The following is a 20,044-nucleotide window of genomic DNA, read 5'->3' as shown; positions in this document are numbered from 1 at the left end:
TTCAGAGTACGACGATGATGACATTGAGCGCGAGCGGAGGGCCCTTGCAGTCAGAGGCAACATGCTCGCTCGACGATTTACAAAATGCAGCAAAGATGTAAAAACCACATTGTTCAAGGCATACTGTTTAGGCATGTACACCTGCCAGCTGTGGGTAACGTTTTCTCAGAAAGCTATGAGCAGAATAAGAGTCCAGTACAATGATGCGTTCCGGGCTCTTATGCGGCTCCCGCGGTGCTGCAGCGCGTCGGGCATGTTCGCAGACGCTGGGGTCCCCGACTTTTTCGCCATAATTCGGTCTCGCGTTGCCTATTTCTGGCGGAGACTACAACGTTCCGACAACAAAATACTCGTGGCTGTCTCTGACGACATCGGGAATCCAGTGTTTAAGCGCTGGATCTCTGTTTACATGGACAAGAACAAAAAATGACTGCACAAATTTGTGCAATATTTATATAGTTTAAGTTAGTCTAATTTTACTTTTAACTTGGCACCCCTTCACAGTGTCCAAAATTTTTTGTAACTATGGGTTTTATTATGCCTGAAAGAAATACCTTTTATTTATTTTTTATAGTGTTAATATAAGTTAAAAGTAATTGTGTCACCAGCACCGTTAACCACGTGTTACATTACATTATCATAGAATGTTGAAAAATGGTGATACGAGTATATAATAGTTAAAGAAAGTTAATTAAAAATTCTAATATAAAATAATTAAGCAGCTAAACAGTAATACTGTTAGTGTTTTCAAGGCAGATACTAACAATTATTTTAAATGATCACGAGAAGTAAAAATATCAATATGAGTAAAATTGTTATTATAGTAGCCAGTTGATTAATGGGTGATTGTTTTCCAGCATTACTACGACAGAATTTGGTAGCATACATTGGGACCGATCATAAAAATACTTGTTAAAAACCTCATGTAGGATGACAAATTAATGTTACTGACGTAATAACGTCTTATAGATCGATAAACGCCGGCTGCATGCACGAAAAAGCATGACTCACTGTCACGTTCCTCCTGAGCCGAGCGTGTAAGCGAGCGCGCAGAACAAGCGATAGTGAGGAACGACCAGCCTAAGGTGTGGTTTATTGTAAGTAAAAGATGTTTCAATAAAGAGAAGAGAAATGTTCATTGGAAATGCAACACTACCGTCATTTAGAAGTGATAATATATGCTATGGCAACTGGCCCTTATACAAGCATCTATTTTCTATAGCTGTGACAGAAAGTCCTTTATGCAGAGAATACATAGAGTCAAAAGAAATGCTAGAACACGTAAAGGTAAACTGATGGTGAGGGATCATCACGACCCCTACATACTCTTTTGCATACATAAGAGGAATCCCTGGAGCGGTGCTGGTCTATAACATAGGTATAAATGTTTTTGTTTTTGAGTAACCCATGTCATATCAATGTGAAAGCTCGACGGGTCGGGCTCGATTCTTTCCACAATTTGGTTGTAGGTACAAAGAAGAAAGAATGAAAAAAGACTTTGAAAACTACGCTGTGGAATTTCTGGGTAACAATCAGATCAAAAAACTCCTCGAAACACTGGGTGCACCAGACCGGATATCATTGTTTGAACCGGATATCAGGGTCGGACATTCGCCTATCAGACCGCTAACTTGAGGCATGAAGTAGTCTCATATTGAAGACCTCACTTCTTCGAATTCTATTTAGCTTCCTAGACAGGCGCATACTTTGCGATCGAGATAGTATTCTGATTCTAGGCGAGAAACTATAAGAAGTATTGTCAAAGACCGGTGCTACGATGATAGAAATAAGGGGTTTCTTAGTCGTAAGCGTGCAAACTTGAATGTTCTGGGGCTTTGCATTAAACAAATTTTATTTTACACCCTTCAGCAACCTTCCCAACAGGTATTTCATCATAAGATACTAGGTACATAGTCGATGATTTCAAGAGATCCCAGCAAGGCCGGTTTTTAGTATTCTATTTTGGTCGCTATGCATGTTGGAGACATTCAACATATCGCTGATATGTAGAAGAAATAATGAAAGAAGTGACAGCCTTGTAGAATTTCAGCGCTTACTTGATTACGGTTCGAGCAGTAATCGTCGATAAAGACCTGTATTTTTTTTATGAAAATAAGGGACGAGACGTGCAGAACGTTCAGCTGATGGTAATTGATACGCCCTACCCATTACAATTCAGTGCCGCTCAGGATTAATTCATTCATGAGGATGAAAAACCCAAGAATTCTGAGCGGCGCTACAATTGCGCTCGTCACCTTGAGACATAAGATGTTAAGTCTCATTTGACCAGTCATTTCACTAGCTACAGCGCTTTTCAGACCGCAACACAGTAATGTTTACACAACTGCTTCACGGCAGAAATAGGCGCCGTTGTGGCACCCATAATGTAGCTGGCTTCCTGTACAAAGGAGCCTCCCACTGTATGCTTATTCTCATGAAAAAGCTCTTGATTCACTTGCCGAACTCTCGGGTGCAAGTTTCGAGAAAAGCTGTGCCAATTACCATCTTTCCCTATAGTCAAGCAAACTGCCTGCAATACTCTACGCTTAACGGTTCATGATGAGTTTGTAACGACCGATGTCACATTTGAACAGATTTATGGTTGCGAGCCGTTACTCGACACTCGCCAGCTATGCGAATCATAGCGGTTCTGGGTCCACCTCACAACAGTTTTCTCTAAGTCGTACGTATCGGGTCTATTTCGCCTTGTTCACAAGGAAGACTATAGGTTCACTATCCTGAAGGACGCGAGGCGGCGGCGTGACCCAATCAATATGAAAGCCCTTCGTCGTATCTTACGACACTGATTAACGTTATGACCTATGACGTTCTTTGTTATTGGTATTTGTTTAATCTTTGGGATTGTATAAAATAAAAACAAAAATAAATATATCATTGGTTTATTTATCACCCAAATAGTTGTCGATACTATATATCTAGCTACAATTTGAATGCCACTTACAATCAATATGCATAAATATTATTATGAGGCAGTCATATTTACATTATTGATACTCATAAACATTATACAATGCCAATTTTCGATAACCTTGCATGAATTTGTTTTTAGGAATAAGCATGACAAGTTATATTAAAATTTATTTATCTTTTACATACATGGTTTAAGTGTTAAATTTATTTACCTTTAATTGTTACAATATATTACATTTACTTTTTTCGAATACTTACAATAACCATTTACACTCGGGCCGAAGAATTTGTCAATAACAGCGTTTATAGTATTGAGTAGTCAGGTAAGTCAGTTTGATGGTGATTATAGCTAAAATTTACAGTGAGTATTAATTAATCTAAAAAATATATCGAGGAACTTTCTTCCACGTAGGTACTATGGAAAGGTTTTCCAAGCGCGCTGTTGACAGGACTTTACATGGATAACTTTAAAGAAAGCTCATACAACTACTTAGAAGGCAACTGTGATTCCTCTGGAGAGTGTGGGAAGCGGTGAAAACTCTTAGCTGATGGATCCATGATAAAAACCATACGCTCGTTTCTCCTCATTTTAACCTTACCAAAATCAGCAGTGCCCCAGGGCACTAGATTTTTAGATACACCAAAACCGGGTGTGCCGTACGGCACCCTATTCCCTCGCCAAGTTCAGACACTTATTTTGTTTATAAGATAGTTTATTTTGCGTGGTCTTATAGCTCGTTTCAATAACTTTCAGATACAATCACTCAAATCATCTTAATTATAAGCAATCTATTGCTAAAAAAACACGGGAAGCCGGCTAGATTATGGGTACCACAACAGCGCCTATTTCTGCTGTAAAGCAGTAATGTGTAAGCATTACTGTTTCGGTCTGAAGGGCTAGACGTAGCTAGTGAAATTACTGAGCAAATGAGACCCAGCGCAACTGTAGTGCCGCCCAGAATTTTGGGTTTTTTCAATAATCCTGAGGGGCACTATATTCTAATGGGCCGGGCGTATCAATTACTCCGGATTAGAGAGCGCCGATACGCTTAGGTTTAATTTAAAAAATTTCCTGAAATATCATTACGCCCTGGAGACACCATAAGCAGGAAGTTTATAATCAGCATTTCATCAAAGATAGTCAACAACTATTTGTACTAATAGTAAAAAAAATACGATATGATTATGAATCCAAATGTATTTGATAATTGTGAAAATTTGATAAACTTACAGATTACTTACAAATGATGGCAAGAAAGAGAATTTATCGTGATGCAAACTAAATCTTTCAATTGTACGAAACTAACTTTAGTTATTTTCACAGTATAGTATTTAAAAAAAAGTCCGCTGAGTTACTATCGCCCGTTCTTCTCAGGTGTGAGGCATACTATTTCGAATGGGTGGTACTTTCTTGACGTTCAATACGTGATTTTAAATCCTATTTCGAATAAAAATATTTTAATTTGAAAAATAAAGTTATTTTCTATTAAAGTTATCCAGTTAAGGCTAGCGTTATAACTAACACGCAATAGCGTTCATATTATGGGCATGAGTCCGTTGAAGTTGGAGCTCATCTCATGCAAACATTGAAAGGAATCTTTAAAAAAAAATAATTTAATAATAAAATTCCTCATAACAAAATATTCTTGGATCTATCATTTTAGAATAAATAATAACGGAAGTTTCCTAATAAAATAAACTTTAAAGAAATAAAAAAAAAAAAAAATAGTCACGCAGGAAAAGTCTTGGAATTGGGGTGACAGCCCTGGTACTTTTAGTTTCATAATACATTTAATTTCAATAAATATTTATTTTATAAGGAAACTTGGTGGGGAAAGGTTTCAACTTTGGTCGGAGCTTGTGAAATAAGCTTACAAATTCGGAAAATACATTATCTATAATATTTTGTGATATACATAATATTTAGTGTACACCATACCTACATACTGAGCCACAATCTTCACATTCACGAAGCATCATGACTGGCAATTATCAGTATTTACAAATACCCTCAAATAACTTTTATACAATTTGACAGCTGTCAGTTTCAAATAGCATGCGATATATGGTATACGTACATTATATTAGTAAACCGCGATTACAGGTAGTTTTATGATATTCTATATTTAATCACAATACAAATATCTATTCTATACTTGATGGCCTACATCAACCTGACAATGGCTTGTCAAATGGCAAAGTTGTAATGGGCCATCCGCAAAAGCCCACTATAAAAATAATAGCACACGAAACATCTTAAACAGCGTTCGAGCGACATAATAGCAAAAATGAATAATTGAAAGAAATGCCTCTCCTCTCACTCAAAACCGTTCCCAAATAACAAACAACCAATATAATACATACAAGATATAAAAACACAAAGACCCTAAAAATATTCACTACTACAGTTTTTTTAATTGCATCGTTCAATTAAAAGCATTTTAAAAAATAGAAACGGACCCGTAAATTAATTTATCAAAAATAGACAATGGGGCACACACTCTGGAGTTAATTAAAAAGCTTCTGAAGTTGAGAGCTCGCGTGATATGTCAATCAATTTCATGTTCTGGAAAAGATGAAAAAAATATAGTTAGTAAAAGTACAGTAAATAAAATAAAATACATGGGGCACACTAAAAGTTTTGCACTTCTTGCTAATCGGATCCATTTGAATTTCGAATGATATATTTTTTGAAACGTTGCAACCTTCTTAATAATAAAAAAAAAATGGCGGGAAATCATTTTCAATTGTTTATTATCACACATCAAAGTTGTACGTACGCAACAAAATGGAATTAAGTCGAAAAGACTTTAGAGCGATGATTTTTTATGATTTTAAAAGTTCTCTCTCTCCGCTATACTGTGTCGCTCGTCTTCAAAATGCTTTTGGGACAGAAGCACCTTGCTTGAGCACCGTGAGGCGATAGTTTGCTGAATTTGAGATTAGTCGGGTTTCTTTACATGACGAAATTCGTGAAGGGCGGCCTTTAAATGCCGTCAACGAAAATGATCTGGCTACTGTTAAGCGGCTAATTGAAGAAAACCCGCGGATTACCTATGAGAAAATTTGGGGACTATTAGGGATTGGTGTGAAATTCAATTCAGAAAATTTTACACGAAGAATTGAAAGTTCGGAAACTTTGTTGTCATTGGATCCCGCATGAACTGACAGCGGAGCAGAAGCGGGCTCGCGTGAAATGGTGCTTACTTAGATGCCTATGAATTACCACGGACATTCTAATGCTGTTTATGACATTGTCACAGGAGACGAAACGTGGATTTATTGTTTTGAACCCGAAAAAAAACAGCAATCTTGTGAATGGGTCTTTGAAAATGAGAACAGGCCAACAAAAGTGAGGCAGGCCAGAAACGTAGGTAAAAAAATGATCGACTTTTTTTGTATATACTAGACTATGTCTCATATATGATTTGCGGAATTCTATTGTAAAAGAAATGATATAAATAAAAATATCTGAGGATAGTAATTGTTTCTTTAATGATTTTATATATGGCCATTGAAAAGTAGTAAAATATAAACTGGCATGTCAGACACCATGCTGCCCCGTGCCTTTCGCATTTTTATTCGATACCGAAATAAAATTACTATTGCGTTTTTTTTTCGTCATCTCGTCTACTAATGTTGAATCGATTTTAATTGAATCGTGTGATTTATACTATTTCTTTTATATTAACTTAAATATGAAACGAACGAACTGAACGCGTTGATATAGGGGACAGGTGAATCGAATTGGCTCGCATCTTAGTTCAAAAGTTTGTGTTGTTCTTTGACAAAAGTTTTGTACCAACTTAACCTTAAAAGACTTACCCCATTTATCTGACGCCAGAGAGTACTCGACTACAGTACTCACATGATCTCTAGACTGCTATCACTGTTCTTGGTGGCCTGTTCTCCCTCGCTCGAGTTGGATCCGGCAGACTCGGATCCGGTGCGCTGGCTCCTGGTCCGGTGTGGCTTCTTCTCCTGGACAGCCTCTGTAGGTGTTGCTGCTTCGGATTGACGCTGCCAGTCTGGTATCGATGGTGGGTCTGATCGAGTTTTCAGAGATGGGAATTGATTTCTGTAATCATACGATTTGTGGTGAGACATTTGGTCTATTTTAGTTAGTCAGTACCTACGTATATTTGATTAAAAACAGCGCAAAAAAAAATGCTGGGAGACTTTCTTGCGCCGCTTCTTCTCTCTCAGAGCGCTATTTGTTTCCGATGCGGTAGTAGTTTCTAGTATATTAGAAATGACATCAAAAGGAATTCTAATGAAACAATTTTGAGAAAATAAATGCCTTTTATGCCTATATGCCTTTTAGTAAATAAGAGTATTTATTTTTACATGTTGAAGAATATAACATCAAACGATATAACAGAAAATGGACCCAAATCCGTGTCGGAGTTGTTGTCGGATGGATCTATGAGAATCAACAATCACGGGGTCGATCTTCAACCGTCACTGTATACCTTTGTGTATTCGGTTGTATGTACTTTTAGTCGACGCTATAAAGGGTCGGATCGCTTTCTGTTCATTCAAGAGAATATACTCTCTTGATTACATTTTCTGACAAAAGTGAATATAAGTTTTTTTTATTATTTTATTTACCAATCTGGATACATCGGTGGCGAACGTTCTTTCTATGGATTGATTGTATGTGGACGAAAGATTCTTGAGAGCCGCACTGTGGATAATACACAATCCAAGTGATATGTGCAAGTGCAATGCTAGAACACTTCCTAGTGATAGATGACACGTCTCTACGACATTGGTTCGAGTCGTTCACTGAGTACTGAACACCCGACAAATCAAGCAGTTTTGTTTTGTACATTGCAGTACACCAGAGATGAATAATGAGGCTTTTCGGCGAGCGAGGAAGGCCTGCGTGAAATATTGCAAGGAAACTGCGGAAATCCATAATTGAATAATGTTGAATGAATAAACAAATTTGGTCCCTTCACCATTGTTACGTATCTATTCCGGAGGTAACACGTGACAACAGCCGACCAATCATAGTGCATCATTTCATGGGACGAGGGTATAAACGAGCGGTTTCCGGCTCATTTAATTCAGTCTTGTGCCAGAGTTTGGCGAGTCAACATGTCCTGGATGCCTCGTGTCTACTTCGCCTAGAGGCGAAATACGTGTCGAATTGTTTTAAGATATTGGCGAAGTTATTGGCGGAATGAACACTAAAGAAAACATAAATCATTTGGACTATCTTACCTGTTCAACAAGATACCCTTGACAGTTGACACTTCCTGCTTTAGGGCATCGATCTGTGATCGCAGCGCGCTCTGCTGGGATCCGGCTTGCAGTTCACTCCTCAATGAACTGATACTGGCGTTGACCACATCCAGGGACTTCCTGAGCTCCTCTATACATTCCGCTGTCGTTTTTCGTTTTGGTTGCTCCACGAATAGTAACTGCCTGATGCAATTCTGGAAAATAAATAGAATTTCCTGGTCAAAATCGTATTTTGAATTTTTTTCATTTGCAGAGTAAATTGTAACTAGAAAAGAGAGTCAGAGGCTCCGTTGTACAGGGTGCCGGCTATATTATGTGTATCACAACGGCGCCTATTTCTGCCGTGAAGCAGTAATGTGTAAGCATTACTGTGTTTCGGTCTGAATTATTATTACATTACAATTATTTGCCAAACTACTTAACAAAGGGCAAGGCGTATCAATTGCCATCAGCTGAACGTCCTGCTCATCTCGTCCCTTATTTTCATAAAAAAATGAGAATATAGAAGACGTTACAATAAGAGACGCCTGAATATTAAAATCTGTATTAATACCTTTGAACAGGGCCATTCCGCGGCGTGATTTAAGTGATATAAATAGACACAATAATATAATAATAATAAAACAGCAAGCACGTGTCATTATGCTACGATCTTAAATTATTCAATGAAGAATATCTTTTATGATATCTGGTATATATATCTGGTATTAGCATAATACTATGTTACAATAGTTATTTATGCAACTGTTGTGTAATATGGGGTATTAAACACGAAAGAAGGTTTTACATTCACACAAGTGTATTAATACTTAATTATCAACAGTTTCATACAAGACTTTATACCCATAATATGAATCCTCTATAAAAGATTCTGAAACAGCTTACTGCTAACATTAAAAAGGCCAGTCCTGTGAAACAATTACATCTCCTAAACGAGTGTTGTAATGTTGTACTGAATTTCATTACAACACTCGTTTGGATGATGTAATGGATATTAGGACATTGGGTGTTTTAATGTTGGCAATAAGCTAACTGTTTTAGAATCTTTAATAGAGGATTTAAAGCATGGGTGTAGATAAAAGCATAATACGCTGTGGCTCTATGTTATAGAAAGGAAAATAAGTCGGTATGGAACCTTAAGTAGATACCTATATCTAATTAAGACTTACATGTCGTGATACAATCACTAATGGAAAAAAGATTATTGCGTTCGTGACGGATCAGCGCATGTAATACGGAATCTTCAAGACACACCTTGAATATTTATAAGGTATAAAACACAGAGGATTTATTAAATACGATCGTGGATCTTAGTGGTTCTTATAACCTAGGTCCTAGAGAATCATTGAGAGCAAAATTCAAAGAAATTAACATCTTGACTGTTGCTTCTCAATATATTCTTGATAATGTAATGTACGTTCATAGGCACATAAGTGAATTTGCCAGAAACTGTCATAACCATAATATTAACACCAGGAACAGACATAAACTGATGATGCCTACTACTCGGCTAAGTCGAGTAAGTAAGTCTTTTGTGGGGTGATGTATATGTTTTTACAACAAGATCCCAGAAAATGTTCAAAACAAAAGTATTACGATATTTAAAAGAATTGTTAAAAAACGTTTGTGTGGTAAAGGTTACTATAACATAAATGACTTTCTTAATGATACCACAGATTGGGAATGGAGCGACCGCCCTCAGGCTATTAAATAATAAGTTTAATTGTACAATGTTACTTTGTAAATGTTACTTAATAAAGTAAAAGTATGTTTTACAAATATGTAAAACATATTTTTGATGGAAAAAATAAAGCCCGCTGAGTTTGTTGCGCCCATTCTTCTCAGGCCTGAGGCATTCATTTTGGAATGGGTGGTAGATTTTTTGACTTTCAATAAGTGATTTCACATCCTATTTTGAATAAAAATATTTGAATTTGAATTTACAAGGTTCAATAAGAAACAAATTATGCATTCTATTCAGCTTAGTAGAAACTCACGGCAAAAATAAAGTTCGTGATACATGGTTATGCAAATTATTCGTGCAAGCAAAGTTAACATTTATCAAAGAAGTTAAAGTTAATATATTAACATTTTTTAACAATTATATTCTTGATAATGTAATTATTGTATGCACATAAGCGAAGTTTCTTTCGCTGTGAACTGTGATAATATTGATGTTAACACTAGGAACAAACAAACTTGATTGGCGTACTACCTACTTGGTTAATTCCAGTTAGTAAAAATTATGCCAGAAAATATTATACAAAATTGTATCTTGGGAATGGAGCGACAGCTCTCAAGTTTTTTATTTATTAAATTTTATTATAACGCCATTTAATTCTAAAAGAGGGGCCTTTTTTATGAAAATAAGGGACGAGACGAGCAGAACGTAAACGTCTGAGCTGAAGCTGATGGTAATTGATACGCCCTGCCCATTACAAATCAGTGCCGCTTAGGATTCTTGACAAACCCCAAAAATTCTGAGCTGCACTACAACTGCGTTCGTCGCCGTGAGACGCATGATGTTAAGTCTCATTCGCCCAGTAATTACATTAGCTACGGCGCCCTTCAGACCGAAACCGAGTTAGACATTACTACTACACGGCAGAAATAGGCGCCGTTGTCGTACCCATAATCTAGCATCCTGTGCAAAGGAGCCTCAAACTGCTTAGTTTCTTGCTACCGTTCAATCCAGGTTTGAGGCATGTATTATCTAAGAATGGTAAGTAGGTGATATGGAATCCCATTTTGAATAAAATATATGAGAATTTTAATTAAAGCCTCAATGAAGAAGAATCATGGTTATAGTTAAAGAGCTATAATTAGGCACTGTATAGAGAAGCTAACCAAAGAAATGCCATTTTCCGTATTCTTAAGTTTAAAAAGCTTCAGTGGGGTCCACATATTACCCATCTAGCAGATAGACTCAGCTCTGCGGCATATGCAGTTAGAAAGATTAGAGAGTACACGAATGTTGCGACCGCTAGATTAGTGTACTTTAGTTATTTTCACAGCATCATGGCGTACGGTATATTACTATGGGGTCATGCTGCTGACATTGATATAGTGTTTGCACTGCAAAAGAGAGCTGTTCGTGCTATATATCAGCTTGGTTATAGACAGTCTCTCAAAGAAAAATTTAAAGAAATAAATATTATGACTGTTTATTGTCAGTACATTTATGAAAATTTAATATATGTTCACAAAAATCGTCACCTTTTTGCTCTTAATAGTAATTTTCATTATTATAACACTAGAAATAAGGGATTGCTTGTAACTAATTCTAGTAGGCTTCATAAGATACATAATAGCTTTAAGGGTAAATGTATACACTTCTACAATAAAGTCCCAGCCACTGTTCAGGCATTATCTATAAATAAATTTAAATGTTTTATAAAAAAAATGGCTCTGTCGTAAATCCTATTACTCCACTGCTGAATATCTAAATGATCGGACAGTCTGGGACTAGATTGTGATTATTTTATAGCGACTGTACAACATTGTATATTTTTATTGAAAAGAGCGCAAAAAAAAGAATGCTGGGAGAGTTTCTTGCGCCGCTTCTTCTCTCTCAGAGCGCCATTTGTTTCCGAAGCGGTAGTAGTATCTAGTAGTATAAGAAATGACATCAAAAAGAATTCTAAAGGAATCAATTTTGAGAAAATAAATGCCTTTTATGCCTTTTAAATTAAAATTATCTTCACCGCTGTAGAGTAATATGGCGTCGTCTCATTTGGTTGACACAGTATAAACACTACGGTATAGACGGCTTAGCGTATTCAAATTTTTATCTTAATATAATATATAAATTACGTGACACATTATTTGTCCGCGATGGACTCACGGATTTAAATGGGGATTACTTCATGGAGTGCAGTTAAGTCCAACTTGAGAGATAGGATACCTTTTATTTCGATCTGGGACCCATAATTATTTTTATTTCCAATATTTGTTTTGTATGGATATATTTTCTGTGAGAGAATTTATTGACGCACGGTTTGACAGTTCTGTTGTGAGACAATTTCATTATAACAACAAGGAGCATATGTTACGAAATAATTCTTCATGTTATGAAATCTTATTGACAAATTCCTATAAAACAGTATTTTTTTGTTAAATACAGAACAACGACTGTCGGGTCAGCTAGTATTAAAATAAAATATTCGAACCAAAAGATGACCTCGTATAAACAATTTATATTTATACTGTAGTATTAAAATACTATTAATATACCTATTTGTTCATTTGATTGTTGCATATGCTTTTACAACAAGATCCCAGAAAATGTTCAAAACAAATGTATTTCGAAATTCAATAGAAATTTTAAAAAAACATTTGTGCGGTAAAGGTTACTATAACATAAATGACTTTCATAACGATACCACAGATTGGGAATGGAGCAACCGCCAACAGGCATTAAATAATAAATTGTACGATTGTACATTGTAACCATGTTTTTATAAAAAAAAAGAATCCCGCTGGGATTGTTGCGCCCGTTCTTCTCAGGTCTGAGGCATACCTTTTGGAATGAGTAATAGTTTTTGACTTTCGATAAGTGATATTATATCCTATGTTGAATTAAAATATTTTTATTTGTTATGTATTTGATTCATATGGCAACACAAAAATGCAATTCCGTTTCATATAGATGAGCGCGCGGAATTGAGCAAACCAGCGCATTTATATGGCGATTATTAGAAGTTCTTTTTTCGAATAATGCTGCCAAGTGTCTAGAAAATAACATTCCAGATACAGTCATGTATATGTATGTATTTCAAAATAATTATCAATTATGGAGCTAACTCCACTTAATATATAAAAAAGCAGTCACATTCAGAATTTTTTTATACCATTACCTTTCATGTAAAAATAAAGTACCTGCATTTAAAATGTGCTTAGTCAGTGTTTAGTCAAATTATCTGGTTTCGAAAAAAAAATTTTTTTCTCATGTTATCTATTTATTTGTCTGGAGTTTTAAAAACATATATAACAATTTGCATTTAATGTTCTATAGAGTCCTCTAAGTTCCAGGTTCGCATTTTAATTCAAATTTAAATATTTTTATTCAAAAAAGGATATGATACTTATCACTTATTGAAAGTCAAACTAAATAAAATTCACACCAATACTTCTTAATATCGAAGCTACGCTTAAGTTATGTGTGCGGATTGAAGTACAATTTACAGCCGTTTTCAAACACCTATCTATCCTTAGTTTAACTTACTAGATGAAGACAAATATGTCCTTTTACACTTACTCACATTTCAATGACCTATTGACAGATAGCATTGGGCTATAACTATATTGGAGATTACTATGAAGAGAATAGTAGATTGTTAACCGAGGGTAGAAATAATCAATTCCCGAGGTATTTGATTCTTTTACCCGTGTTAAACATTCTACTTTTCATTTCGAATATGAGGAAAATAAAAGTAGTTGTTTATCTAAACTATTCATTGATAATAAATAATAATACTAGTAGTACCTATTTTAAATAAATTGTCAAATTAGGACAATTTAAGTCGACTTTTTAAATAAATTTGGAACTCACCGCGTAATTGTTGTGGCTTATTCCGCTCAAAGAAGTTTGCGCCAAGTTCACATTGGCTGTTTAAAAAGTCAAATGGCCGCAGCATTTTTTTACATAAAACTTCACAGCTGACAGCAGTTCTATGTTTAAAGTTAATTCCGGCCCTTAGGTGGAAAGTAATTTGTATGAGTTTTTCCCTCCCTGTGGAGGGAAGCAGCATTTTCCACCCAATAATCAGATCAAAACAACATTACTTTCCAAGTATGAGAAATGAAAAAGATCTTGCCATTAAACGGTGACAGCAATGTATCCGGAAGTTAAACTAAGGATAGATAGGTTATTGAAAACGGCCGTTAGTCAATCAGAGTGAATGTTCGGATCGACATTAATGCTATCTAATTTTCATTTAAATTTACACTAAAGTATAAAAATACGAAAGTTTTAAAAGAAATGTTTTTTAGGTTACCCGTTAGTTAGCGTATTTGATATTCATGATGGAAATTTAAGGATAAATATTTATATAACGCCAATATTCCATCTTAGTATATTTTGGAGCTTCTTGCACAAGTTAACAAACATAGTTCTGAAATAAAGTTTGTATACCATAGACAAATAATAGATAGCCTTATTAGCATGCTTACCTACTCTGTTGTCCAATCGTTATGTGAGATTTTATTGAATATTAATCCGTTAAGATTTGTCTTTTAACAATTCGGCACGAGTTTCGTTTCTACACAATATATTGACTCGCCGAAATCTGACACGAGACTCAAGACCTCAATCTCGAAACACGTGTCGAATTGGTGAAACTCAAATATTAGCCGAATATCCAGCCAACTTATCACTTATGGATTTCCGTAAAGTGACGTCTAATTCAATAAATTTGCTTACTCAATGTTTTATACTAACACTAGCTGACCCGGCAAACGTTGTTTTGCCATGTAAAGTATAATTCACGCGATAGTTTTATAAGTAATAAAATATTGCCTATATTATAGCCTGTACATCATTTTGTTCTATTGTCAATAGTTTTTGCAGCGCACGCAAAAATAGGTTTTCGATTTTACACCTCGTGTTACAAAATAGCAATTTTATTACGGATCCCTAATTTTGAAAAAGAAAACATAGCCTCGGCATTCGGCCTTCCTCGATAAATGGACTACCCAACACTGAAAGAATCATTCAAATCGGACCAGTAGTACCAGAGATTCCGGGTACCAATGTAATAACGAGCAAAAAAAAGGATAATAAACTTATCTGGAATGAGTCGTGTGCCTGAAATTAGGTCGACTCATAATATACTTAGATAAACGTATATTAGTTTAGATCAGGTCAAATAAGGGTCGAACCGAGCACTTTAATCATAAAGTAATAAAGTTAATCATATTTTATTATGGCTGTTGATCAATATCAACAAAGGTGAACAGATCATCGCGAGCGCAGTTTTTAAACAATTCAGATAAAGTGTGATTAAATGCAAAAAGTCAGTACCTACATCATTGAAATGAACTTAATTGATACTTATATTACGACCGTGAATTTGTACGCGTACAACTTTATAATATTATTTCAAATTAACTTATATTTTTAGTTAGTGAACCGTATTTTTTTTTTAAATGAGGGGCCAAGCGGGCAAGAGACTCACGCGATGGGGAATGGTAAGGAAACCGCCCATGGACATCCGCAACAACAGTGGTCAAGAGATGCGTTGCCGGCAAGAATGCGTTTTTCTTGAAGGTCCCTAAGTCGTATCGGTTCAGGAATACAGCAGCCGGTAATTGATTCCACAAAGTGGCTGTGCAAGGCAAAAAATTTCTTGCAAAACGCTCGGTTGTATAATACCAGACGTCAACGTGATGCGGGTCGTATTTAGCGACACAGGTATGGTTTAAAAAAGAAAAAGATCCGTGTATCTCATTCTGGGAAACACGAACATCGGCGGAACTGAATTCCCAGCAGCATTTATGGCACATGCAAGAGTATTAAGTGCCTCTTTCGGCAGATGTGATCGCACCGACCTGTTTTTGACCCCGGGCAGCAACTGTTTCTTTATATTATTCCAACGAATATGGTCCGCTACCAGACCGATGGTTCGGCCGCACCAAATACAATCATGTGTTTAGGCTAATAGCTTGCCGTTGCCAGCAGAATATTTTTGTCTTTAAGGGTGAATCTGGTACTGGCAAGCGCCCGCCGAGAGACCGTATAGAAAGAAGCGAACGTTACCTTACCAGTGGGAGGCTACTTTGCACAGGAAGCCGGCTAGATTATGGGTACCACAACGGCTCCTATTTCTGCCGTGAAGCAGTAATGTGTAAACATTACTGTGTTTCGGTCTGAAGGGCGCCGTAGCTAGTGAAATTACTGGGCAAATGAGACTTAACATCTTATGTCTCAAGGTGACGAGTGCAATAGTAGTGCCGCTCAGAATTGTTGGGTTTTTCAAGAATCCTGAGCGGCACTGAATTGTAATGGGTAGGGCGTATCAATTACCATCAGCTGATCGTCCTGCTCGTCTCGTCCCTTATTTTCATTAAAAAAAACGTAAACTGTAATGCTTGACGTGGTTTATTCGTTTCTGATATTAGCATGCTCAAACAGATTAAAATAAAAAAAAAAGTGTTCTGAAAAACTCATATCTAACTGGGCTCCATGGGCACGGTATCCATATTAGTCAGGAAGTTTATTGAACATATTTAAAGAAAAATGATTGAGCACATAGACTCATCCATCTGCTGTAAAAATACTTTGGTGAACAAAAAGTCATAAAATTTTGATTCTATAAAAAACACAAAGCCCATACCTATGATATTCCATAACCATTATATATTATTTTTGTTTCCAGAACTGGTGTGAATCCATGTATAAAGCTAAGAAGATACACACTGGATGGCTGAACATTTAAGGATTAAAATAAAGAAACAAAAACTCAATGGAGTAATACTGCAAAGGGAAAGCATAACCTATTATTTTAAGGTAAACTGTAAAATTAAACAAATGATTTGAGTTTTCTTTAGTGTTAATTTGGATTTCCGAAAAGTAACGCCTATTTCAATTTTTTTTTTGTGAAATTAAAATAGAATACATCTTTTGTATCTGTAAGGTGCATCAGGATAAGTTGGGGTACATGGTAAGTCTGAATAACTCAAACTTCTTAACTTTTTTAGCTAGCAACATAGCATGAAACGGCATTTATTCTACCCATTGCTGTTGATTTCCGTGTCTATCTGTATTGCATTTGTTGTGTGTTGTGTGATACGCAGATAAATGAATTACTTATCCGGACTCACCCTGATGCACTATATGGGTAATAGACATCAATGATCTGATATTATTCCAGCCATAAATTCAACAAAAGATATGACATCAGTTTTTGTTAGATATGGCAACAGGGTAAAGATCAAATTCATAGTAAATTATAAATTTACTCTGTAACATAAAAATATTGAACAAAGATGTGGTATGAGCTTCCTTGTACGGTGTTTCGGGACAATTTGACATGGGTGCCTTAAAATAAGCGTGATCACTTAACACCAAGTGAGCCGTATGCTCATTTGTCCTCCTTTTCCATAAAAGAAATGCTAAAATTGGGAACTTGTACAAGTATTATTTTTAGCATAATTAATCTATGAAGGTCGCATTCATTAAAAAATCTTGAAACCTTTGTAGTTTGTATACTTGATGTACATGACCTTTTTGATCTCTATCATAATTAAAATTTGTACAATATAGCCCCTTGTTGTGCATTTACATGCCATAATGTGAACCTTGCGATCTTTAAATGTATAGACTGAAGCAGGTTTAGGAATTCCTATAGAAAACTACAAATAATTTGCTGTTATAAATAGACACAAAAAATATCTGAGCCTAGCTACATAAAAAATTAACCAGAAATAATTAAATTTAAGTCCAATCAGTTAATTACTTGTAAACTATAATAACTCAATCCACTGGAGTTCTACCTGCAGTGACTACTCAAAGTTTAATACGGTGGAAAATTGATAATCCAATTGTCGGTCAGCCGAACGACCACTTGATAAATGAACAATGAAGATCATTTTGGCATTTTAGATACAAAATTATGCAGAATGGCGAAATTTTAGACCACATGAATAATTAGGCTAATACCAACACAAGCACCTTTTTCGTTTTCATCTTCATTCAAATAATCTGAACTTGTAGTTGAAAACATAATTTGTGCTTCTGAAGTGTTTAGTTATTGCCTTGTGTTGGTTAGAAATACACTCTAAAGCTTATTGTACCTAGTACCTACAAACATGTTTTACTACAAAATTGTCTGCTCTTTTTTGATACCAATGATTTTAGTTTTCTTTAGTGTTAATTCCGCCAATATTTGTTTTTAAACAATTTGACACATGTTTCGCCTCTACACGAGGCATCCTGTATTGCATCCGAGACAACACATCCTGAGGATGCCTCATGTAGAGGCGAAACATGTGTCAAATTGTTTAAAAACAAATATTGGCGGAATTAACACTAAAGAAAACTTAAATCATTTGTATAATAATGGATTTCCACAAAGTAACACCTACTTTAATGAATGCTCTTTTTTTAGTTTAATTCCTATTTGTCATAGAAGATATACATTAAATATAGTTACCATTTACCCGTACACAAATATGTATGCCTGAATATAGGAAAACATAATACATATAGGAATTTTGATTATCTGAAAATATAGGTTTTCGGAACACCCATGTCCCCCAATTAGTTAGGATAATTGAAACTCTACTGTATGTGTTGTTAACACTAAATAAGTCACAATGTTATATCAATCAATCAATCTTAATATGTATAGTAAAACATAAGCAATATATCTATATAATAATAATAATCTATATAATATACCTTATATAACCAGTAGCATCCATATGCAAATCCACCATATACAATCAATGGTAACAACTTTTCCTTAAACCACAAATTAAAACCCCGTGAATTCTGAAACATTATCAGCTCCGAAGTGAGACTAGACATATCAAGATCTCCACATCTCTCAATAGCCTTCTGGATCTCTAGATCTGTAAGTCCCTTGCCTCTCAGGAACCTTTCTTTGCTTTCAATTGTGCAGCGCTGCACTTTTGGATTTGATAAGAACTGCACAGCCGTCGTTACCTGTAACTGATATGTTTGTTGTATCTTTTACAAATATTATATTTAGATTACTTTATTAATGGTCAATAGGTATGTAAAACTAATGTTCAATATGAAAATTGGTTCATGCTAATCATTTTTTTACTTATTCTACCTGTACATTACAAATAGACATAGTATTATGATCTATGTTAGCCCCTGGTGAGGTGCAGATTTGTCTTGATAGGTGTGATTTAACAAAATCAGTAGGGCTGTTTAATTCTAACTTTTGGGGCATGTTATTACTAGAGTATGGTTTTCTAGATATAAAAATTCACAAGGAAATATGACAAAATTTGAACAAAGCTATTTTAAATTAATTAATAAAAGTGAGATTTGGAACAAGGAAATATAAATAGAACCAATCTGTAATATACAGAAGAGAACGTCAAATTGTAGCATACCAAACAAAAAATATTATAAACTAGTTAGTCCGAAGGTCATTCGGAAGTCGCGTAAATAAAAACAAAGTATAGAATAACAATAAGTCTGTAGGTTAGCTGCTACCTACCTACTGTTATGCAGTCGGAGAAAAAAAAATTAATAGGTAAAATATTATTAAAACATGAATATTCACCAGATTATCCCGGATTGTGTGCTGAGACGATACTTCGGCTGTCATATTTATAGTTTTGGTTAGACTTGTTGCAAATTGGAATGCTGATAATATAATACTTTCCACAATTCACAAAGGATCCAATCTAGTAAATTAATAATGAAAAGTAAACACACAATCTTTGGTCCATCAAGAATTAATTTTAAATTAATTACATTATTATTGTGTAATACAACTAATTACTTTTATTTTCTATAGGAAGACGACGAAATTAGTAGCCTCGAAAACTAAAAATTATGAAGTATGAATAATTATCTATAGAGTCTTTATTGATATTGCAAAATGCAAATGATGTGAATACCGAGGATGTGCACAAAATGTCATTGTCAAAATCTTAATTTTTTTAATTCGCCCGTCATGGGCAGGCTAGTCGTTTTTTTAGCTTAGTTTTTCATAAATGTCAAAATCTGCTAATAAATAAATCTTTTTTTCGTGTTTACTGCTGGGCTACTGGTACTGGGACGCTTTTGTTACAAGGTCCCAGTAGCTGAAGCGGCCGATCCATAAACACCAAATAGTCATCATTATTCAATTGTCATTTGATGTTTGCCATATGGCTGTAT

General features: G+C 35.2%; 1 protein-coding gene across 1 annotated transcript; it reads right to left on the bottom strand.

Moving 5' to 3' along the window:
- Positions 1-2,884: 2,884 nt before the first annotated feature.
- LOC126972859 (peroxisomal membrane protein PEX14) lies at positions 2,885-19,757 on the bottom strand. Its single transcript, XM_050819964.1, has 5 exons — positions 19,443-19,757; positions 18,581-18,853; positions 8,161-8,375; positions 6,757-7,009; positions 2,885-5,497 (listed from the first exon to the last, which is right to left on the bottom strand). Exons 1-4 carry the CDS (start codon positions 19,485-19,487, stop codon positions 6,796-6,798), a joined length of 747 nt encoding a protein of 248 aa, XP_050675921.1. The 5' UTR covers positions 19,488-19,757; the 3' UTR covers positions 2,885-5,497; positions 6,757-6,795.
- Positions 19,758-20,044: the final 287 nt, after the last annotated feature.

Source organism: Leptidea sinapis, chromosome 27, assembly GCF_905404315.1.
Source record: "Leptidea sinapis chromosome 27, ilLepSina1.1, whole genome shotgun sequence".
Taxonomy (NCBI): domain Eukaryota; kingdom Metazoa; phylum Arthropoda; class Insecta; order Lepidoptera; family Pieridae; genus Leptidea; species Leptidea sinapis.
This window is presented reverse-complemented; position numbering and strand designations above follow the sequence as displayed.